General features: G+C 46.5%; 1 protein-coding gene across 1 annotated transcript in view; it reads left to right on the top strand.

Moving 5' to 3' along the window:
- Nucleotides 1-274: 274 nt before the first annotated feature.
- The window catches only part of LOC146869433 (E3 ubiquitin-protein ligase TRIM39-like), a 106,695-nt gene continuing 82,509 nt past the window's right edge, over nt 275-24,460 (top strand). The window contains exons 1-3 of the mRNA XM_085599833.1: nt 275-710; nt 6,301-6,396; nt 14,900-15,130. Coding sequence (XP_085455959.1) covers nt 297-710; nt 6,301-6,396; nt 14,900-15,130 — 741 coding nt within the window. The 5' untranslated portion in view covers nt 275-296. The remainder of the gene's footprint in view (nt 711-6,300; nt 6,397-14,899; nt 15,131-24,460) is intronic.

The raw sequence follows: 24,460 nt of genomic DNA, 5'->3' as shown, positions 1-24,460 counted from the left end.
AAAGCAGAAAGAAATTGCCTAAAAAATATTTTTAAATATGTACAATTCTTAAACAATGATTACAATCAACATATTTAAAAAATACAAAGGATTTTACAGAACATCGTTTTTAAGTGCAGCTCCTGAGACCTGCAGAAAGTGAGAACAAAACCAAGTGGCAGTTCCCTCCTGCTCTGTGACTGTAACATGACCCCGGAAGTCCCAGCGCAGACAGAGAGTGGCAGAAGCACAGACACGCCCACTTCACACACAGAGAGAGAAATGAAACTTAAGTTTACTTCCTGCATTCCTGCATCATGGCGGCAGCAGCTCAGCTCGGGAAGCTCCGGGAAGAGGCCACTTGTTCCATCTGTTTGGAATATTTTAAGGATCCTGTGTCCATCGAGTGTGGACACAACTTCTGCCGCTCCTGCATCACTCAGAGCTGGGAGGGAAGGGATGGAAACTTCCCCTGTCCACAGTGCAGGGAAATATCTTCTGGGAAAAACCTCCGACCCAACAGGCAACTGGGGAACATGGTGGAAATTGCAAAACAGCTTCAGCTGCCCCCCGTGAGGCCCCCGGAGGAGACTCTGTGTGAGAAACATCACGAGAAACTGAGGCTGTTCTGTGCCGAGGATCAAAGGATGATATGTGTGGTCTGCCGGGAGTCCAAGGAGCATAAAACACACTCAGCAAGTCCTCTAGAGAAGGCTGCAGAGGAGTACAAGGTATGTCTATAGGCATTCAGGTATCACAATTTCACACTATGATCCCCATTGAGGAACCTGCTTACCGATTATAAGGTGTGTGTGTGTGTGCTCTGGAACTACAATTGAAGATCACAGGGCATGTATGCGGATATTCGGGGATCACAAAGTCACTCTGTGAGCCCCATGAAGGAGGCAGCCAGAAAGCACGAGGTATGTGTGCACGTACTTACATGTCACAAGTCACCCTGTGTACCTCATAGAGTCGCTGCAGAAGAGCTTAGGGTATGTGTGTGCTCAGGATTCACTAGTGAATACACTCCTCGAGGCTTTCAGAAGTTACAATGTCTCTGGGTCTTCAGTGATCAAAGGCGCCCTGTGAGTACCATAAAGATAGTTGTCCAAGAGCACAAGTTATGTGAGTGGGTGCTCAGAGCTCACTAATGAAGACATGCAATGAGTCATTCAAAGGAACACAAGATATCTAAGTTGGATTTTAGGAAATCACAGGTTGTTCAAGCCTCAAAGAAGAGGCTGGAAAAGAGGACAAGGTACGTCTGTGGGCATTCGGGGATCACAAAGGCACACCTAGCCCCAACCGAAAAACCTGCAAACAAGCACAAGGTGCGTGTGGGTGTTTAGGAACGACAAGTGTAGAGCACAAGGTATGTCTGTGAATATTCAGGGAACACAAAGTCACTTGGTGAGCCACACCAAGGGGCAGCCAGAGAGCCCAAACTGTGTGTTAGTGTTCAGAGGTCAAAAGTCACCCATTGTATAGGGTGACCAGATGGCTGTGTCACTGGAACGCCGTTTTTCTATTCTTGGACTTTACTTTTATATATATTTTTTATCTGGTGTGTTGAAGCAATAGGATTCAGTAAAATGAACCAAGACCACAACTCCCAGAATGCACTAATATGTTAAATCAAAAGTTCAGAAATGGAAAGTTTGAGTGCCTGTGGCATGGCGTCATCTAGTCACCCTACATGTGTGTGCAATTTAGGAGACTGCTGAAGAGAACAGGGAATGTCTGTGGATGTTCAGGGAATCAAAAGTCACCAGAGAGTCAATAGAGGAGGCTACTAAGAGCTCTTGGTATGTCTGTGATTGTTTATTGGTCATAATGTGCCAGTGGGCCCCAAAGAGAAGTTTGTGAAAGGAGTGTATGTAGGTGTTCAGGACTTACAAGTAAAGACACTCATTAAGTGACCCAGAGGAAAGACCTGCAGAGGAGAACAAGGTAGGTGTGTTGGTGTTCAGGTACCACGAGTGAGGTCACTTTTTAAGTCTTTAAGAGGATACAAAGTATGTTTTCGGGTGTTGAGAGATCACAATTCACCCTGTGGATCCAATAGAGAAGTGTGCCCAGGTCAGGATTCACAAGTAAAGACATCCTCCGAGTCTCACAGGTGAATACAAGGTATGTATGTCTGCTTTTAGGGATCAGAGGTGGAGCACTATGAGCCTCATAGAAGAGGATGCAGAAGAGCACAAGATATGTCTGTGGGTATTCAGGGATCATAGTGGACTCTGTGGATCCCCTAGAGAAGACTGCCCAAAGTCACTGTAGGAGAGTAGGATCTGCTTCACATGGGTACCCCCACTTTTTGCTGGTGTTTCACTGTTTTTTTTACCTTAGTCTGGCTTTGGACCTGCTAACCAGGACCACAGCCTAGCTGCTTCCTCTCTAAAATGGGTTCCATGTACATTAGGTACACATCTAATTGGATTCTGGAGTGCCTTACAAGCCCCTGGTATATGGTATACTATGTACCTAGGGCATAGGTACCTCAGAGGCCTACCAGGGGCTGCAGCATGATGAGCCCCGCGGTACTCCTTTGGGGATGGAACCAGATGAGATTTAAATGGACCCATGGTGATTATTTGAGTCCGGCCATCTAAAAAGTCGAATAATTTAAGGAGAAATTTGGTTGCTGGAGGTGAAATTAGCACAAGACACGCAAGATTACCTGTGTATGAGGAATATACATTTGAATTCCATTTTAGAAAATGTTTATCAATGATTGCCAATGGCTGTGAGATGTAGACGCTCATATTAATTTTGACATGGCATTGAAGTATGGGTTTATTTATTTTTTATTTTACAGAGTTTTATATAGCACGAACTTGACCCGAATGGGGTAGCAGAGCGCTTTACTTAGCACCCGTTGCATTACATGAGGACACATTCATTTTCTGTTAGGCACAGGAAGATTAAGTGATTTGCCCAGAATCAAGGGATGTTCAGCGTCTTTGCCGAGATTTAAACCCAGTTCCCCAGATTCGAGGTCGACCGCCCTAGCCGTTAGGCAACTCCTCTCACCTACTACATGGTAGTAGATGGTCACTTTCCTTTTGACATATGAAAAATGCACATGTCACAGGGTGAGGATTATTGAGATTGTATGACAAATGTGTGGTATATGTAAAATGGGGACTTTCTGTTTTATTCCGAGCCCTGATGCTGTGCGGATCCTGGGAGCATGAATGCAGAAGGATTGCTGTCTGTTTTTTCCTTCTTGCGTTGTTCTGTCTCCATTCTGGTGTTATCCATGCTCTTGGTCTTGGGTGTCTCCGGGACGTGGCCAGTTTGTTTGCCGGGTAAACTGGGGGTCTTGTTATTGACGTCTTTATAAGTGATGCAAAGGATCTGAAGATGGTCTGGGCTGGACGGAGCAGCCACTGTAGGTCTTTTAATGTGGGGGTGATATGATTTCTTCAAGCCCTCGATGAGCTGCGCCGCTTCCTATGTGCTACCGTTCAGGGGTGCTAGGGTGGTGTTGGGGCGACCGTTGAACAGGGCCTTCCTATGGGAAAGGACTTGTAAGTACGTTCTGAAGTTATCTTCCAGGAGAAACAATTTCACTTTCTTTAAGAGAGAACATTGAAATCCACCTTCCATACTCTTCTTTGCAATGTGTTGCTTGAATGAGGGGATTGTGCCGAGGGTGGGGGTAAACCCTGGTAGGTTTAAGTTGGAGACCCATGCTTAAATCTGGGGCTGTTTTGAGCTATTTGAGGATGTGGTTTGGTGAGGATATTTTATGTAGCGTTGAGTATCATCTGAATACTGATGGGTCTTGATGCTGCCGTCTGTAAGGATGGATCCCAGAGATCCCATGTAGAGGTTAAAGATGAAGAGAGAAAGGATGGAGCTCTGAGGTGCTTTGCGGGAGACGGGGATTTTCTGTGATCTTGCAGAACCTATTTGCATGAACTGGTGCCAGCTGGTGAGGTTGGATGTGAACCATTTCAAGACCGCGTCTGAAAATCCCACTTGGTTTTTCAGGGTGTCGATCAAAGCTGGATGGTCGTCTGTGTCGAAGGCTGCAGAGAGGTCCAGGAGCAGGACCATGATGTCAGGAGTTTTTCTTGTTGTTGAGGAGGGGGGTGTTGTCATCTGCTTGGAGTGTGGCTGTGTCAGGGCTGCAGCATGATCTGAAGACAGATTGGTCGTCCTGTAGAATATTAGCCGTGCACAAGTGCCGATGTAGAGTATGGCAACTGCTTTCATGTTGATCTTCCCTATAAATGGAAGGTGCTTAATGGGCCAGAAGTTTGTGAAGTCCGCTGGGCCCTGGGCTGGTTTCTTTGGCAGTGGAAAGATCTGACGTCTCTTAACAGTGCTTGAAAGTGTCCTATGGCTGAGGGAGATGTTGACAATGTGGTAGAAGGGCTTAAGGGCCTCTCCTTGAAGCAATTTGATGATGGATGAAGGAAGGGTCTCGTCTTCATCGGAGGTTTCTTAGACTAGAGTTTAGGATATTGGGGCGATCCATGCGTGAGACTGGATTGAAGAAGATCCATTGGGTGGCGTGGCAATGGGGGATGGTTGGAAGCGGAGCGAGAGTGGAGGTGGTGATAATGTTGATCTGATTTGTTTGATGGCATTGCATTTGTCGACTGATGCAGGGACTGTGGGTTCTGAGAGAGGATTGGTTCAATGCTTGACAGCCTTGAAGAGGGCATTGCTTCTGATGGTTGCCTCACTGATGGTGGTTTGGTAGTAAAAGAATTTAGCTGCTATGATGAAGGACCTGCAGTTATAGCTAGTGTTTTTAGTAGGGTGTTTGGCTTCTCCTGTCTTCGTATGGCACGTTTGTTTTCGTTACGCTCTGACATCTGTGGTGGTCTGAAGTGTCTGGCAGGTCGTTGAATGTATTACAGAAGGAAGTCTGATGTAGTGGAAGGTAACTATTCTTCTTTTCGATTGTCCTTGATACTCAGGTGTAGTATATGCATTGGTCCAGTTAAGGATGCAAAGGAGGTCGGTCCAGTTGAGGACGGAGAGGTGGTCGGTCCAGTTGAGGACGGAGATGTGGTCGGTCCAGTTGAGGATGGAAAGGAGGTCTATCCAGTTGAGGATGGAAAGGTGGTCTGTCCAGTTGAGGATGGAAAGGTGGTCTATCCAGTTGAGGATGGAAAGGTGGTCAGTCCAGTTGAGGATGGAAAGGTGGTCTGTCCAGTTGAGGATGGAAAGGTGGTCTATCCAGTTGAGGATGGAAAGGTGGTCAGTCCAGTTGAGGATGGAGAGGTGGTCGGTCCAGTTGAGGATGGAAAGGTGGTCTGGCCAGTTGAGGATAGAAAGGTGGTCTGTCCAGTTGAGGATGGAAAGGTGGTCTGGCCAGTTGAGGATAGAAAGGTGGTCTGTCCAGTCAAGGGCTATAGGTGTCTAGCCGCAGGTATTAGGAGATGCTGATAGAATGAGGCCTGGTGTGTTGACTTTGTGTTGGGCTATTGATGAGTTGTTTCATTTCCAGTGTCTTTAGTAGTGTGTAGAAGGCTTCCTTCATGTATCTTGTGTTGGAGGTGGAAGTCTTCGAAGAATGTGCGGTGGCTGCGTTGAATGGAGGCCGTTAGTGTATACTGAGGATGCTGTTTTGGAGATTGATAGAGGTCAATAGCAGGAGGGAAGGTTGAAAGAGGTGGGTCTTGTAGAATTACTAACAGTGAGGGTCAGAATTCCCCGTGTATGACTTCAAGCCTCCCTCGTCCTGGTTTGAGTGTGTGATCTATGTGTGGAAGCATCTAATTATAGGGATGAGGACGCCCAGGATGTGCGTGAAGGAGGGTGTGAACCAGGCTGAATGTTGAAACTAGGTTGTATCACTGCACAGTATGCATTAATGAACATCAATTCAGAAATTCACATATAATGTACCTTTTTCCATTCTTTTAACCAAAAATGCTTCCTGTTTATTCTTGGTATATGGGCTGCATACATGGTTATTCACTTGTTTGTGTGTTGTTCTAAAATATGTCATAATGTCTCTAGGACAAAAATTGTTTTTTTAAATAGTTCCAAGTCTAAATCTTTCCATGCAGTTAGGCTTAAATTGAGCACAGTGTCTTTCTAGGCAAGAACAGGACCAAAGAAGTGACGCCGTTGTCTGTGTCCTTGTCTGTGACACTGGCGCTGGTGCTCACAACCCTGATATGTGCGACTAGTACTTACAATCTGCATATGTGTGGCTGGTACTTACACTATTAATGTATGGCTGGTATATACAGTCTGGGCACGTGTGGCAGATACTGTAGTGACTCTTTTTTGTGAGTAAGACCACACTCTACAAATATACACTTATTTCTTGCATTCTCATCCCTGCAGGTAAAACTTCAAGAGTGGCGGCAGCTTCTGAAGAAAGAGGAGGAATATATTCTGGAGTCGAGACTCAAGGAAGAGGAACAATATAAAACCATGAGGGTGAGAGGCTGCAGTGAGTGCTGTGTCTCTGTGTGTCTGTCTGTGTCTGTGCCGTGTGTTAGTGTGGACACACAGAGGCTGATGAGTCGCCCTACAGACTGGGTCATGGTCCCCTCCAAATAAATATACTGACCGGGGTCACTGTGCTTGGATATTGGGGCTGAAATCAGCCAAGGGCTTGTCCAAAAATAAATAAAAACAAGAATTACTCTTCTGACCTTAAGGTAGTACTTACATACTGGTGTGTGTTTAGTGTATGTGTGCACAGATATCGCATTAGCTGGCTGTGAGTATATACCAGTGTGTGTGTTTGTGCGCGCACGCGTATATGTGCGTGCTTATTCATGCTTAGGTGTACGTGTTTAAATATGTATTCACGTATGGATGGCCCTGGAGTTATTCATGGGAGTGCATGCATGTCTATTCATCTCTGTGTTTGTGTGTTTTTGAGGGCAGGAACGAATGTTTCTGTGTGTCTTCGTATGCAGGTATGTATTTTGAGCCATAGAGAATCCAGATGCATGTGCTCATATCTGTACATGTGTGTTTGAGGGTTCTGTATGGTTCAGTCTGGATTTATTGGATGTGGGTTTGTACTTGCATATGTGAATGCCTGTCTAGGGGTTTGCTTATCGCATATTCTGGTGGTATTTGTGAGTGGGCAAAAACATGGCATCTCTGTGTGTGTGCGTCTGTGAGCTTGTGTGTGCATAGGTCTGGAGTTATACATCAGCCTGTATGTGTGTGCGTCTGTGAGCTTGTGTGTGCATAGGTCTGGAGTTACACATCAGTCTGTACGTTTGTGCGTCTGTGAGCTTGTGTGTGCATTGGTGTGGAGTTATACATCAGTCTGTATGGTGTGCGTCTGTGAGCTTGTGTGTGCACAGGTCTAAAGTTATACATCAGCCTGTATGTGTGTGCGTCTGTGAGCTTGTGTGTGTATAGGTCTGGAGTTACACATCAGTCTGTACGTTTGTGCGTCTGTGAGCTTGTGTGTTCATAGGTCTGGAGTTATACATCAGTCTGTATGTGTGTGCGTCTGTGAGCTTGTGTGTGCGCACAGGTCTGGAGTTATACATCAGTCTATATGGTGTGAGTCTGTGAGCTTGTGTGTGCACAGGTCTGGAGTTATACATCAGTCTGTATGTGTGTGCGTCTGTGAGCTTGTGTGTGCATAGGTCTGGAGTAATACATCAGTCTGTATGTGTGTGCTTCTCTGAGCTTGTGTGCGCACAGGTCTGGAGTTATACATCAGTCTGTATGGTGTGCGTCTGTGAGCTTGTGTGTGCACAGGTCTGGAGTTATACATCAGTCTGTATGTGTGTGCATCTGTGAGCTTGTGTGTGCATAGGTCTGGAGTTATACATCAGTCTGTATGTGTGTGCATCTGTGAGCTTGTGTGTGCATAGGTCTGGAGTTATATATCAGTCTGTATGTGTGTGCATCTGTGAGCTTGTGTGTGCATAGGTCTGGAGTTTTACATCAGTGAGATTACATATGCATCTCTGTGTGAATATGTGTATGTATGGGTGTGCCTATGTGAGAGTGAATCTGCTGGGTTTGTGTATACACAGTCTGGAGATATTCATCTGTGAATGTGTACTACTGAGGTCATTTGCCTCTGGTGTCCTGAAGTCTGTCCGACTATGGCTCGACACTGGGTCAGGGACATCCCTCTCTGCCCTTGACTCCCAGGATAGCGAGGTCGAGCAGTCAAAGGCTTCTCACGGAGGTGGAGGGCGGGGCAGGCATTCAGAACTCAACAGTCAACCAACAGACACAATAATGTTATGTCCAGCCCTGTTCTTAAGAAATAAAGTCCTTTAAGCCCAAATAAAGGGAAACACCACACAGTTTAATAAAAATACAGTTGCAGGGTTGCAATGTACAATCCCCCAAAAAGCACAGCATCCTCTCTGGTGCCCTTCGCCCTCTGTAGAATTTTTAATGTCTGTGGTCTCCTGTATGTTCTGAGCGCCCAGATACCCTTGTAGGTGATTAGCTGCGTTCTATAAATCCTGTTTGATTGGTTGATGTCATATGGGCATAGGCTTTATTCAAGCACGGACTCAGTTTACTCTGGGTCACCCCACTGGCTGCTGCATAAATCAGTTCAATGGCTTTTGCCTCAATGAGTTCACACAGGCAAAAACTATAATTCTCAGACTGCAGATTTCTCTGCCCTGCTATACCTGTAACAGCGGAGTCAGCTACGCGGATCTGTAGGGAAGCCTCATTAGGCCTGCATGGCGACACTCGTCTTTGACCGTTGTGGCCTCCTAGCCAGTTGCACACAGATACTCGCTCATAGTAGTTGCAGCCTCAGGGTCTAGTCTTCAGCGGATGGTCATGATTGGCAGTTGCGGCTTCCCAGGCCGGATCAGTTTTTTCCATCAAGGTTGCTGGTGGTTCTTTTTAGGCAGGTTTGATATCAGGCAGCAGCAGGCACTTATCAGGGCATCGTACCACCCAATGGTGATTCTCACTTGAACGATTCGGCGCTGCTCCGGGAGATCCCACACAACACATATAACTCTTGTCCTGTCTCCGACCGGCAGTCACTTTCTCTGGGTGTTTCTCATGCCGAGGATATGCTGGGCTTCTCTCCTCGACAGGCAGTACTCTTTCAGCACGTGACACTCTCCTTCCCTCTCTCACCGGCAGGCTCCTAGGTGCTAGGTAGGTCCTCAGCTCTTCCTGAAAGTGATGCAGGCTCCTAGGTGCTAGACAGATCCTCAGCTCTTCCTGAAAGTGATGCAGGCTCCGGGGTGCTAGGCAGGTCCTCAGTCCTTCCTGAAAGTGATGCAGGCCCCTAGGTGCTAGGCAGGTCCTCAGTCCTTCCTGAAAGTGATGCAGGCTCCTAGGTGCTAGGCAGGTCCTCAGTCCTTCCTGAAAGTGATGCAGGCTCCTAGGTGCTAGGCAGGTCCTCAGTCCTTCCTGAAAGTGATGCAGGCTCCTAGGTGCTCGGCAGGTCCTCAGCTCTTCCTGAAAGTGATGCAGGCTCCTAGGTGCCAGGCAGGTCCTCAGCTCTTCCTAAAAGTGATGCAGGCTCCTAGGTGCTAGACAGATCCTCAGCGCTTCCTGAAAGTGATGCAGGCTCCTAGGTGCTAGACAGATCCTCAGCGCTTCCTGAAAGTGATGCAGGCTCCTAGGTGCTAGGCAGGTCCTCAGCTCTTCCTGAAAGTGATGCAGGCTCCTAGGTGCTAGGCAGGTCCTCAGTCCTTCCTGAAAGTGATGCAGGCTCCTAGGTGCTCGGCAGGTCCTCAGCTCTTCCTGAAAGTGATGCAGGCTCCTAGGTGCTAGGCAGGTCCTCAGCTCTTCCTGAAAGTGATGCAGGCTCCTAGGTGCTAGGCAGGTCCTTAGCGCTTCCTGAAAGTGATGCAGGCTCCTAGATGCTAGACATATCCTCAGCGCTTCCTGAAAGTGATGCAGGCTCCTAGGTGCTAGGCAGGTCCTCAGCTCTTCCTGAAAGTGATGCCGGCTCCTAGGTGCTAGGCAGGTCCTCAGCTCTTCCTGAAAGTGATGCAGGCTCCTAGGTGCCCAGCAGGTCCTCAGCTCTTCCTGAAAGTGATGCAGGCTCCTGGGTGCTAGGCAGGTCCTCAGCTCTTCCTGAAAGTGATGCAGGCTCCTAGGTGCCCGGCAGGTCCTCAGCTCTTCCTGAAAGTGATGCAGGCTCCTGGGTACTAGGCAGGTCCTTAGCTCTTCCTCAATGTGATGCAGACTTCAGGTGCTTTTCCCTCAGCTCTGGGAGACAGTCTGTTGTGCAGACACCAGCCCATGTCACACAGCGATCCGGGTACTGTACAAAGCACTCCCATCCTTGGTCAAGATGATCTCGAAAGCGGGGGATTTGAGTCCTACTTTATTGTACTCATTTTGGAGATGGGGGAAGCAGATCCGCTCTCAGGCTTTGGAACTGGTTTTAGTTGATTCTTTTTCAAATGTAATATTCAAGCTATCTCTAAGACACTGTCTTTGTGCAAGGTGATGACACTCTCAGGGGGCAGCAAAGATGCTGGCGTCAAGCAGGAGTATCCTAAACAGAGGCACAATGAAGTGTGAGATCTCTGCACCTCGCTGTCACCAGCCTTCCTGAAGCAGTAATGAGGGACAAAAGAGCAGGTCCTGCTAAAATAATTCCCGTCCTAACAACAAAAGCTGCTGTCCCACCCGCCACTATTACCATCTACTCAAAGGCAGTGCACAGGAAGAACTAATCAGCAGCGCTTTGCTAGTAAGGACTTAAACTTCAATCCCAAGGGTAGCCCTGTCTCCATCCTCACTCACTTTAGTGTCTGGATCTCCACCCTCAAGCCACAGGAATGCAGTCAATGCACTTCCATGTCTTGGAAAGCTATATCCATCCTCCATCTTGTGCCAGAGGGATACAAAATGGATGCCACTGGACCCACTACTCGGACTCTCACTATACACAGATTCCTATTACCTTACATGTGCTGCACATCCACTGTACACACGTGCACTGGACAGGCACACGGAAGGTTAGCACATGGGTCTGGGGCTCACACCAAAGCAGTACAATAGACTGCACTCTCATCGGACACAGGAAAGAGGTCGGGTCATAACTAATGATCCACAAAACGTGGTACGCTGCCACCACCACATTAGGTGGCTAACTCAGGACAAGGGAAGTAGTGTCATCTCGGTCATGAGTGCACGCTTGCCGCGCCCCTCCACATCAGCAAACAGGGTCTGAACCTCACTTTATCAAGGATAGGCCTAGGATTCTGCACAGGTTATAGTAGCGGATTACACGGCCAGGCAAGGTCAGGATACCAGTTTCACATACAGTCAGGCACTCACTGCGGGCATACACCCCTGTTTATCATTCTGAAGACATTCCCGTCCTAACATACCCTACCGTACAGATCACTGACTACCTTCTGTGGCTTTCCCTGGTGCAGGACATTAATTACCCAATCACGCTCTGGGACCCAGATGGTAGAATTTTCACATCGCCAACAGATCCCCCAACTCCCTGTCCTGATGAAGGCTGCTACAGAGGTCCACAGAGGATAGAAACACCGTGTTCACAACTTGACAGAGAACTATGGTTGTCATTGGCAGTCGCCCCTTACCCTATTGCAGGACATTATGTGTCCAGTCACTCTCTAGGATGCAGACTGTGAACAGGTCCTGAAGCTGGGAACCCTGTCCTGACGAAGAGCCTTATAGGTCACTACAACAAGGAAGAGGACTCTGAATTAAAAATTGACTATGAGAGGGGATTCCTTTAAATCAACAGAGACGCATATAATTGATATGCCCCCCCCCCCCCCCCCCGCTGATGTCACAAAAGACCTTTCCTTCATCTTGAGCGGGCTAAAGGTTCCTGCATTGTATCAAACTCACAGAACCTTAATTAATCATGGTAGTGATGAGGTATACGTTTCTCAATTTAATAACATAAACTTTCATTATTACAATTCTGTATGCAACATATATGCCAATGATATTAAAAACTTAGCAAAATATGCTGCATATTAGATTTGTCATGGTTCACACCTTTAAATATCTCTAAAACAATTATTGCAAACGTGTTGTTTCCTTAGAGACTATGACTGATCCGTGTTTCTTCAGCAAATTCATTAAGATGACTTAATTGGCACTACCTGTATACTAGTGCCCAACACAGGAGCAGAACCCTCTACCTGTATACTAGTGACACATCACAGGAGCACAACCCTCTTACTGTAAACTAGTGACACAGCACAGGAGCACAACTGTCTACCTGTATACTAGTGACACACCACAGGAGTGACATACCTCACCTGATAACACACAGGCTCCTGCTCTAAGCTACAGAGTGACAAACCTCACCTGATAACACACAGGCTCCTGCTCTAAGCCACAGTGTGACAACCCTCACCTGATAACACACAGGCTCCTAGAAACAGTGTGACATACCTCACCTGACAACACACAGGCTCCTGCTCTAAGCCACAGTGTGACATACCTCACTAATAACACACAGGCTCCTGCTCTAAGCCACAGTGTGACATACCTCACCTGACAACACACAGGCTCCTGCTCTAAGCCACAGTGTGACATACCTCACTAATAACACACAGGCTCCTGCTCTAAGCCACAGTGTGACATACCTCACCTGACAACACACAGGCTCCTGCTCTAAGCCACAGTGTGACATACCTCACCTGATAACACACAGGCTCCTGCTCTAAGCCACAGTGTGACAAACCTCACCTGATAACACACAGGCTCCAGCTCTAAGCTACGGTGTGACATACTTCACCTGATAACACACAGGCTCCTGCTCTAAGCCACGGTGTGACAGACCTCACCTGATAGCACACACAATCCTGCCTTAAGCTACGGTGTGACACACCTCACCTGATAACACACAGGCTCCTGCTCTAAGCCACAGAGTGACAAACCTCACCTGATAACACACAGGCTCCTGCTCTAAGCCACAGTGTGACATACCTCACCTGACAACACACAGGCTCCTGCTGTAAGCTACAGAGTGACGTACCTCACCTAATAACACACAGGTTCCTGCTCTAAGCTACACTGTGACAAACCTCACCTGATAACACACAGGCTCCTGCTCTAAGCACAGTGTGACGTGTCATACCCCACCTAATAACACACAGGCTCCCGCTCTAAGCTACAGTCTGACATACCTGACCTGATAACACACTGGTTCCTGCTGCAAGCTACAGTGTGACAAACCTCACCTGATAACACACAGGCTCCTGCTCTAAGCACAGTGTGACGTGTCATACCCCACCTAATAACACACAGGCTCCCGCTCTAAGCTACAGTCTGACATACCTGACCTGATAACACACTGGTTCCTGCTGCAAGCTACAGTGTGACGTACCTCACCTGATAACACACAGGCTCCTGCTCTAAGCTACAGTGTGACGTAGCTCAACTGATAACACACAGGCTACTGCTCTAAGCCACAGTGTGACGTACCTCACCTGATAACACACATGTTCCTATCAACAGTGTGACATACCTCACCTGATAACACGCAGGCTCCTGCTCTAAGCCACAGAATGACACACCTCACCTGATAACACACAGCCTCCGAAGCTGCAATGTGACATACCTCACCGGATAACACACAGGCTCCTGCTCTAGGCTGCAGTGTGACATACTTCACCTGATAACACACAGGCTCCTAGCTACAGTGTGACATACCTCACCTGACAACACACAGGCTCCCGCTCTAAGCTACAGTGTGACGTACCTCACCTGATAACACACTGGTTCCTGCTGCAAGCTACAGTGTGACACACCTCAATTGAAAACACACAGGCTCCTGCTCTAAGCTACAGTGTGACATACCTCAATTGAAAACACACAGGCTCCTGCTGCAAGCTACAGTGTGACATACCTCAATTGAAAACACACAGGCTCCTGCTGTAAGGTACAGTGTGACAGACCTCACCTGATAACACACAGGCTCCTGCTGTAAGGTACAGTGTGACAGACCTCACCTGATAACACACAGGCTCCTGCTGTAAGGTACAGTGTGACAAACCTCACCTGATAACACACAGGTTCCTGCTCTAGGTCACAGTGTGACATATATCACCTGATAACACACAGGCTCCTGCTCTAAGCCACGGTGTGACAGACCTCACCTGATAGCACACACAATCCTGCCTTAAGCTACAGTGTGACATACTTCACCTGATAACACAGGCTCCTGCTCTAAGCTACAGTGTGACATACCTCACCTGATAACACACAGTCTCTTATCTTAAGGTAAGAACAGATTTCTAACCAAACTCCTCACCCATCTTCTATAGGAATTGCTGAATTACTGACAGAATCTAGTGCAGTAACATTGATATATCTGGTAGTTCTCCATTCAATAACAGAATACGCATCATTTTTTAATGATTCTGAATTTTAATGATTCTGAACGGGAAAAACCCACACCAGTGATTCCCCCTCACTCTGTATGAGAGCCTTAGTAGGACACACCCTCTGCGTCTCCTTCTGAGCGAACATTTCCAGAGTCCTGGCAGGACATGGGCAGCCTGCACACCACCTGCATCCTCTCTTTCATCCCAAGGGCTCAAACTTCCTGCCCCCCCCCCCATTTGCATTCTATTGTGCCAGTCATATCCACTCACACTTGACTTCAGCCAGTCTCCACTCAGCCTGCCTCTGGGTCTTTGACTGTCTCTGCCTGCGGTGGGTTCGCTTCCTTATACTTTATTCATGGATCTAACTTCTCTGCAGCCTCTCAAATTCTGACCTCCCCACAGTTCTTGAAGTGTCTGAGGACAGGGGGAGGGCAGGAGTGGGAGAAGGATGTAAGACAGTAAAAGTGAAGGTAGTAAGAGGCTGCAGTTCAGAAATTGGGAGAAGCAAGCTAGTGTTCTGATTTTTTTTAATAGATTTCAATCCCTCCACCCTTCCCCCATAACTCCCACTCTAGGGGCAGCTTTTAGGAAGCTTTTTAATATCTAACCAGCTTTTGTGTCTTTGCTTCTGACAGGACAAGTTAAGAACTGAGAAGAATAAAATTGAATCTGGGTTTGAAAAACTTCGGCAATTCCTGAAAGAACACGAGCAAACACTTTGTGAAAAACTGGAGGAGATGGAGAAGAAAATCACCATGGTAGAAAATGCAAATATCACCAAACGGTCCAATCAGATCACCTCTCTCAACGCCCTGATAACAGCAATGGAAAAGAAGTGTGAGGCCCCAGCGTGGGAACTCCTGAAGGTGAGATATCAATCAATCAATAAACTTGGATTTGTAGAGCACGGCTAATCACCCGTGAGGGTATCCAGGCACTGGGCTCTTGCTGGGATCAGATGAAAAGCCAGGCCTCGATTCCTTTTCTGAAATCAGGGAGAGAGGATGATGTTCGGAGGTGCAGGGGGAGGTCGTTCCAGGACTTTGCTGTGAGGTAGGAGAAGGAACATTCTCCACTGTTGCTTCGGCGGATGGGGAGAGTGTGAGCGACGGAGGTGAAGGGCAGGTGTCTGGAGGGTTGGTGGAGGTTCAATCGTACGTTGATGTATGCTGGCCCTTGGTTGTGGACGGCCTTATAGGCGTCGGTCAACATCTTGAATTGGCATCTTTTCTGGATGGAGAGTCAGTGGAGGTTCCTGAGTTGTGGGGTGTGGTTCCTCCCAGGAAGGTCCAGGATGAGTCTGGCAGGTGAGTTCTGTATCGTCTGGAGTCTCTTCAGTAGTTGGATGATGAGTCCTGCGTAGAACGCGCTGCCGTAGTCCAGCCAGCTGGTGACTAGAACTTGAGTGACAGCTTACCTGGTGTTGATGGGGAGCCATCTGAAGAACTTTTGGAGCATGTGGAGGGTGAGGAATCAGACGGAGGAGACTGCATTGATCTGGCATTTCATGGTGTGTTTGCTGTCCAGGATGATGCTTAGGTTGCGTGTGCGGTCTCTCAGTGTGGGTGTGCGTCTGAGTTAGGAGGGCCATCGGGTGTCGTTCCACCGAGAGGTGTTATTCTCAGAAAATCAACACTTCCGTCTTATCCATGATGAGCTTCAGGCAGTAGCTCTTCATCCAGTCGGTGAGGCTCGTCATGCAGTTGTGGAAGTTGGTCCTGGTGGTGGAAGGGTTTTCTGTGAGCGAGAGGATGAGCTGGGCCTCGTCTGTGTAGGATATGATGTTGAGGCCGTGGGTTCTGACGATGTCGACCAAAGGCGTCATGTACGTGTTGATCAGGGTGGGGCTGACTTGAGCAGCCTTGAAGGACGCTGCAGATTATGCTCTGGCGTTCCGAAGCGGAGGGTGGTTGGCAAATCTTTTGGGTTCGTCCTGTAAGGAAGGATGTGATCCATTTGAGGGCGTCTCCCTGGATCCGGATGTGTCGGAGTCTTTTGATGAGGGTGTGGTGAGATACGGTGTTGAACGCTGCTGAGAGGGATCACGCCCGTTGTCTCTTCACGGTTGAGGAGAGACCTACTGTCATCGGTGGTCAGGGTAGTCTTGGTTCTGTGGTTGGCGTGGAAGCCAGTTTGGGAGGTGTCCAGCAGATTGTTGCTCTCCAGGTGCTCGTGAGTTGGTGATTGATCCCCTTGTCACAGACTTTGGCTGGGAAGGGGAACAGAGAGACGGGGCGGTAGTTCTTGAGTTAGCTGGGGTTGGCCGAGGGTATCTTGAGGAGCAGTCTGACCTCTGCATGTTTCCATTGATCAGTAAAGGTGGCTCTGTTGATGAATGTGTTGAGACTAGAGGTGGTGGGGGCAGGGGTCCGTGGGTGCTCCAGAGTGGATGGAGTTCATGATTAACCCTAAGCAGACAACTACGCTACGCTCGCAAAGTTTGCGTAGTTTGTGCTACTTCGCGCTTGATTGCATGTAGTACAGTGCAAAATCGCGTAGCGTAGTTGGCATTTTTTGCTCGCCCTGCGGTCCTCATCACCAATATGGGCGACTGCGAGTGAACAAAATGACATCCCGGCGAGACTTTTTCCTCGTTCGCGATCAGCAACATCAAGTTGCCGATCGCGAGCGTGGAAAATAAACCTCCCAGCGAGATTCTCAATGCGGGGAGGTCAGGTTTCTCATTGCGAGTGGTCGCGACCGCTCGCAATGAGAAACTACCAGTCCGCGTTGAGAAAGCTGCCGCTCGAGTAAAAATCTATTAGAGCAGCAGAAAACGACAGCTCGCACTGTGCAAGATGCCGTTTTCAATGATTGCACAGTGCGGACAAGCATCCGGCACTGTGCAATCATGGCGAACAGCGCACTACGCAGTTCGCATAGTGATACGCGGATCTCGCGTAGTGCGAAGTGCACTTCGCGTAGCTACGCGTAGCGCTACTATGCGAACTACGTCCAGGGTTATTCATGATGGCTGTGGTGCGCAGTTTCCATGTGGTGAGCGGATGGCTGGGTGTGGCATCAGTTGACATGAGGAGGCTGTAGAGATCGTTGTTAATGCAAAACACCAGGCAATTCCAGTTACAGTAATTAACATGGAAATGAAAGAGAAAATTGTGAAAAAAGTTGACCCAGCATCTTAGAGAATTGAAAAAAAAAAAATTCCTCCTTTTCTAAGAAGTTTGAAAATATTTCTGTTCTAAAGTAGTTACTTTTTTCCTGAGACAGATGGCCACTTACGTTTGCGTGCACCGATCTTTTGTTTGGGTGAACAGCTATATAACTAGGCATTTGGAATAGGGAATGACAAGCTCACTGTTTTTTTCCGCCCCAGATAAAGATTGAGATTGAGCCCGAAACGCTTTAGTTTGAAGAGTGACAATTTATATCACATGTAACCCTTGGTCATATTACAGAGTATGTGACATGAATGTCTGCAAATTGCTGCCCGCCAGCAACAGAAATTTGATTTATAACTGGATTATCATGAAACCGTGAACGGCAACCAAATTCCTCACCAATTTGGCTCAGGGTGGGATTAGAGGTTTAAACCTCCTCATTGTGGTCATACGCTGTCACTTTTGACAGTGATGCTCTGCTCTGATAGGTTGATTAGTTTACAACCCAGAAGCTTCATGAGAAATCACTCCATGTAAATGGCACTAGATGAGGGTGACAGAGAGCATCCCTCTGAGGGTGACAGAGAGCATCCCTCCGAGGGTGACAGAGAGCATCACTCGGAGATTGACAGAGAGCATGCAGAACATCCCACCGAGGGTGACAGGGAGCATCCCCCCCGAGGGGGACAGGGAGCATCCCTTCAGGGACGACAGGGAGCATCCCTTCGAGGGCGACAGGGAGCATCCCTTCGAGGGCGACAGGGAACATCCGTTCGAGGGCCACAGGGAACATCCCTTTGAGGGCAACAGGGAACATCATTCTCTGGTTTCACAGCCAGTTCTGAAACAGTCTAAGTTGAAGTAGTTTATAATGACCATGTGTAATGACAAACCTTAGATCTCCCCTGGACCAAGGAATGTACCGTCACTTTCCCAGGGAGAGAATATCAGTTCCAAACTTATGGAATATAACATATACACAGCAATTCCTAAGGTGGGCAAACTTTCAACACTCCCCCAAAGGCAAGGAAAGAAAACAAAAATTTGCGCATCACTTGTGAGGAGTAGCGCCAACTTCCTATAACACAATTACCTGCTAGAAGGGAATTCACCCATCCTTCTACAACAGAATACTTGGCCAAGAAGAGTCCACACCTCCTGCTACAAGGAAAAGACGAATTGGTATATCTGGGATGTATTTATTTGTAAATAGCACCACCCAGTAAGCCAAATGCACCTAACATAGCAGACTCTAACATATCAATAGTATGATTGAAACCCAATCAAGGCAAATATATATTTAGAAATATACATATATATGGATATAAGAATCAGAAAATAAGAAGGGAAGGAAATAATCAGTAAAGAATCAAGAGACAGTTAGTAGCAGAGACACCTCACCTACTGCTCCATCATTTCACCCCACTTTGTTCAAGGGGAGTCCATTGCTTAAACCGGGCGAAAGCTCAGAGGTGACACCACTTTTCCATGACAGCACGTCTGCTCCACGGATGAACTTCCACCGAGCCAGTGTAGACTCCACTTTTTAATACACATTCAAAACACAGCGAAGCTTCTAGCAAGCCACGCCCCCTAGTTCTCATGAGAGCCAGTACCAGCTTGCTTCAAGGTCAGAGCAAGGGTTGATCAGGCCCCTGTTATGACTAAAAATCAAACCATGTACATTCCTCTGATAAGAACCAGTTCCCTCTAGTCAGTAAAATGCGCTTCGTGCAGGAGACAGAAAATGGCTTCAGAGTTAGTTAAGCCATGCACACAAAGGCCCAGAGCAGGATGGAATTGAAAAGCAAGATGACATGAGACCATGTCAAAGGAGCACCTATAATTCTCATCCACACAACTTACAAGCACCACTGTGCACACAGAAAAGTTTGAAGCAAGGTAAAGTCAGAAGGCAGAATGACATTAGACCACGTCAAAGCCAATAGGTCAAAGTCATAATTCACCTAACCCAAATAACATTATACACTTAATCCCTCAGTATACAACATTCAGCACATGTGTGCACCACCACCCACAGCACTGCACCTCAACATCCTATACCTTCTATTCTTGGAAAGACTATTCCACTAAAAGACAGAACACACTTAAGTCAGTACAGAATGGTGGTGGTTGAGGGTCATCATAGGGTGTCAGACCACAAAAGGGACTGATTCACTACATTGCACCCCATGACCCTTGATCATCACCATTCACATATGTCAAAAACAAAATCTAGCAAATAGCAACTGTATTACATAACTGAAAAACAAAACTATCATTAAAGCACTGCATATCTCAATTGAAAGCAAAACCATTTAAAACCACATTTCTAAATTAAAAGTCACAACTACTAAAAAGCACATGTTGAAACAGCAACTCATGTGTTGAAGTGGCTACACAAAAATACATAATTCAAAACAAATCATGACTAAAAAGCAACTATGATCGAAATGCTCCATTGCAAAACTGAAAAACTCATCAAAAGTATATGATAATCACTTTAGAGCAAATAAAGTCTGCATTCTCTAAATACATGTAAAAGCAATAACTAAGGTGCATCTAGAAATAGCTCATAGATATCTGGATTAGGGGTGGGCGGAATTCGCGGAATCGCGTTACGCAAATCTCCGCGAAACGGTAAAAAATCTCCGCGAACACGCAGAAATTCCGCGAACACGCGGAATTGCTTGTTCGCGATACTTTTTTCCTGTTCGCGATCGCTGTTTGCGTGCTCGGGGTGAAATATCTCGCGAACACGCATATTGAGAACGCGAACAAGCAAAAAATTTCGCGAAGTCGCGGAACGCAGATTTTTGGGCAATTTCGCGTTTTCCGCGGAACGCGAAATTACCCAAATTCTGCAAATTCCGCGAACGGAACGGAATTTGCCGCCCAGGCCTAATCTGGATACATGTTTAAATGAATACACAAAATAAATGAATCAAGCTTTTGAATGCTCCTAATGCCTCTAATGGTTAAACTGGAAACTCTACTGCCAAACTCATATATTGTAGCAACAGCTACAGGTTATTAGTGTTCACTAACTCAGAAAATATCTACGCCGATCGCAGAAAAGCGTCTCTATAGGTCTTCATTCATAAAAACAAAAACAGTCCTTCTGTGTGAAAAAACACACAGCCGTCTCCCATCGCATCTGAACTTCACGTTGATAAAACAGTTCTGGCAAAGCACATCCTGTAGTTCCCTCTTCTTCACTTTTATATAAGGAGTTACCCTGTGTGAAAGACACACAGCCGTCATGCATGTAAATTCGACCTCACGTGAGGGAAACCGTTCCACACGCTGCTGATCCCTCTGCTTGGAAAGAAGCACTCCATCATGCTCTCCGGTATATATCTGCATCTTTATCTCCTTGGCAAGGGAGGACCCCATCCATTCTGGTCAGCTACAGGCATCAGCCACCACCGTCCAATCTGGCGATCACTCCAGGCTTGGGGGGGAGGGGCGGAGAGAGGGGGGGGGGGAGAGTTAGGCCCCACTCACACGGGAGAAGGGAGTCCCACTCACACGCGGAGAACTGGGCGAATCTGAAAAAGAAACAAGCATCACTCTTCTTGCAAAAAACATTTTTCAAAAGTACACTTCTTCCGTTTTGCATTTCTAAAAATACAATATTTTAATTTCTGTCTGCATAGCTGTCCTCCAGCTCTGGGGAATTGTCTAAGAATACTACCAGCGCTTTAGCCTCTGAATTCTTGGTAAAATCTTTCTTTTTCTATACATAGCAAGAAGGGCTGGGGCAGTCTCCTTCTCTCACTTCTCTCACTGCACCCCTCACAGGTGCTGCCCCCCTTCACAAATCTCTGCGGACACCAAATGGCCCCTCGCCAAACATAACAAGCAGAGACTTCTCGGCTGTCTCTAGCTCGCACCTTATCTCCTCCAAAGCCGAAGTGAACTGCATTCCTGCCAACTTTCGTCTGCTCCTCTGCTCCTATCTGCTCTGCGACTCTCCTAATGGGCGGGGGGGGGGGGGAGGATAAGTACCTGCACCTTAGCAAGCCTCCCAAACATCAATCTGAAAGACGCTTTCAAATGAACAACTCTTTACATGCCTGACCTCCAGCAAGACTTCACATTCTTTAATCTGAAAATGCTCCCCCATTCTGTCTAACTAATTCAAGCAAATTCTTAACTGTCATTAGTCTAACACCTCATGAAAAAAACTAAACTGAACTGCTCTTGTCTTGACATATCAAAAAGAAAAAAGCATTTGCAATATCAAAAGTCACATATCAAGTCCCATGCTACTTCTGTAACTATATCTGGGACAGCATCAGTCAAAGAAGGTATATATTTGTCCAATTCCCAATAATCATCTGTCATGCGCCAAGAATTGTCACCACCTCAATCTGTCAAGCCCTGCATGATCTCACTGATCCCTGCACGCCATCTGGCATTCTGTACTGTTTCAAATTAATTTCCTTTGTAACATGGGGCACCTTCACTGGGGAATCTTGTGTTTCAAACTCCACCTCAGGACCTTCTATTAAATCCTGTGCAAACTGTTTGTCTATCTGTACATGCCACTTAATAACCATTGCAATCTCCCATAGGCAAACCACATTTTCTCTAACGCTGTTCTGTCCAGTATCTTTTGGTGCCAGAAACCACAGAATCATCTGCATTTGTCCAGCATCTGAATTTAAAAGTAACCTTTCATTTTCCTGCACTTTCCTGTAATCATTGTACACAATCTGCTGTTCACATCCAAAATCATATTGTTGCATTTCTCTTTCGAAGCAAAATGTATCATTCACTGTCATGTCTAATTTATGTCCACAACCGGTGATCGTTAAGCCTAAAACATTAGTCTGTTTACTTTCATGCACATTCCTTTCTGGCTGAGAAAGCTCCTCAGAAGAATTAATTAAAACCATCTGTGTAGCTCGTAGACTGACTGCATTCTCTGTAACATTTATCACATCTGAATCATTCTGGCTCGTCAAAGTAAACAGCTTCACAGCCTGGTACACATTTAATTCTGTCTTCAAAGATATATTTTCAAACTGGGCATCAACTAGCTCTGTTTTCAACTCACTACGTTCTTTTAGCAAATGCTAACATGTTTGATGCATATTAACCAACACATTTAAAATAACACCGCTGTCTCTGTCTAAAATGTCATTAATCTCCTGCTGATTAACAACCTTCATGGCAACTCCGGAGTCTGGAATCACGAGGGAGTCCCACGCTTCAGAGTTATGCTCTGACATTTTACATTCACTTTGCAACTGAAAACATTTGATATGCATTTCTTAACAAACACTTGAAAGGGATCCAGCCCTTTCTGCCTCACGTAGCAAGCTATTTATAAGCACTTTTTACAAAACACACTTAAACACACACACACCAATTCTAACTCAGCACAATTAGCTCACTTCACGAGCCAGCACATCATATGGGCTACCCCCATTCAAATAAATCAATTGATATCTAAGAGTCTGCTTTCAATTTCTAAAAAAACCAAAACATATTTCTTCCCCTTTTAAATCAACGTTCATATCCTGCCGACTACGCCAAAAATGTAATGACAAACCTTAGATCTCCCCTGGACCAAGGAATGTACCGTCACTTTCCCAGGGAGAGAATATCAGTTCCAAACTTATGGAATATAACATATACACAGCACTTCCTAAGGTGGGCAAACTTTCAACACTCCCCCAAAGGCAAGGCAAGAAAACAATAATTTGCGCATCACTTGTGAGGAGTAGCGCCAACTTCCTATAACACAATTACCTGCTAGAAGGGAATTCACCCATCCTTCTACAACAGAATACTTGGCCAAGAAGAGTCCACACCTCCTGCTACAAGGAAAAGATGAATTGGTATATCTGGGATGTATTTATTTGTAAATAGCACCACCCAGTAAGCCAAATGCACCTAACATAGCAGACTCTAACATATCAATAGTATGATTGAAACCCAATCAAGGCAAATATATATTTAGAAATATACATATATATGGATATAAGAATCAGAAAATAAGAAGGGAAGGAAATAATCAGTAAAGAATCAAGAGACAGTTAGTAGCAGAGACACCTCACCTACTGCTCCATCATTTCACCCCACTTTGTTCAAGGGGAGTCCATTGCTTGAACCGGGCGAAAGCTCAGAGGTGACACCACTTTTCCATGACAGCACGTCTGCTCCACGGATGAACTTCCACCGAGCCAGTGTAGACTCCCCTTTTTAATACACATTCAAAACACAGCGAAGCTTCTAGCAAGCCACGCCCCCTAGTTCTCATGAGAGCCAGTACCAGCTTGCTTCAAGGTCAGAGCAAGGGTTGATCAGGCCCCTGTTATGACTAAAAGTCAAACCATGTACATTCCTCTGATAAGAACCAGTTCTCTCTAGTCAGTAAAATGCGCTTCGTGCAGGAGACAGAAAATGGCTTCAGAGTTAGTTAAGCCATGCACACAAAGGCCCAGAGCAGGATGGAATTGAAAAGCAAGATGACATGAGACCATGTCAAAGGAGCACCTATAATTCTCATCCACACAACTTACAAGCACCACTGTGCACACAGAAAAGTTTGAAGCAAGGTAAAGTCAGAAGGCAGAATGACATTAGACCACGTCAAAGCCAATAGGTCAAAGTCATAATTCACCTAACCCAAATAACATTATACACTTAATCCCTCAGTATACAACATTCAGCACATGTGTGCACCACCACCCACAGCACTGCACCTCAACACCCCATACCTTCTATTCTTGGAAAGACTATTCCACTAAAAGACAGAACACACTTAAGTCAGTACAGAATGGTGGTGGTTGAGGGTCATCATAGGGTGTCAGACCACAAAAGTGGCTGATTCACTACACCATGACCTGTCAATGTTGCTACAAACAATAGATAGTAAAGCTATGTTTCCCTGGGTGACCAATTTGGGAATCAAGCCCACCATCACCAATGTAGCTAAAGGTTTGGCGTATAGTTCTGTGTCAGTGATGAGAAATGAAGTGGGACCGGTAAGACCCACAATCCAGGGTGGCTCATCCTTCTTACAGAGAGGACCACTCTTGCCCCCTGCTAGAATGATGGACC

The sequence above is a fragment of the Triturus cristatus genome, chromosome 1_1 (assembly GCF_964204655.1).
Source record: "Triturus cristatus chromosome 1_1, aTriCri1.1, whole genome shotgun sequence".
Classification (NCBI taxonomy): domain Eukaryota; kingdom Metazoa; phylum Chordata; class Amphibia; order Caudata; family Salamandridae; genus Triturus; species Triturus cristatus.
This window is presented reverse-complemented; position numbering and strand designations above follow the sequence as displayed.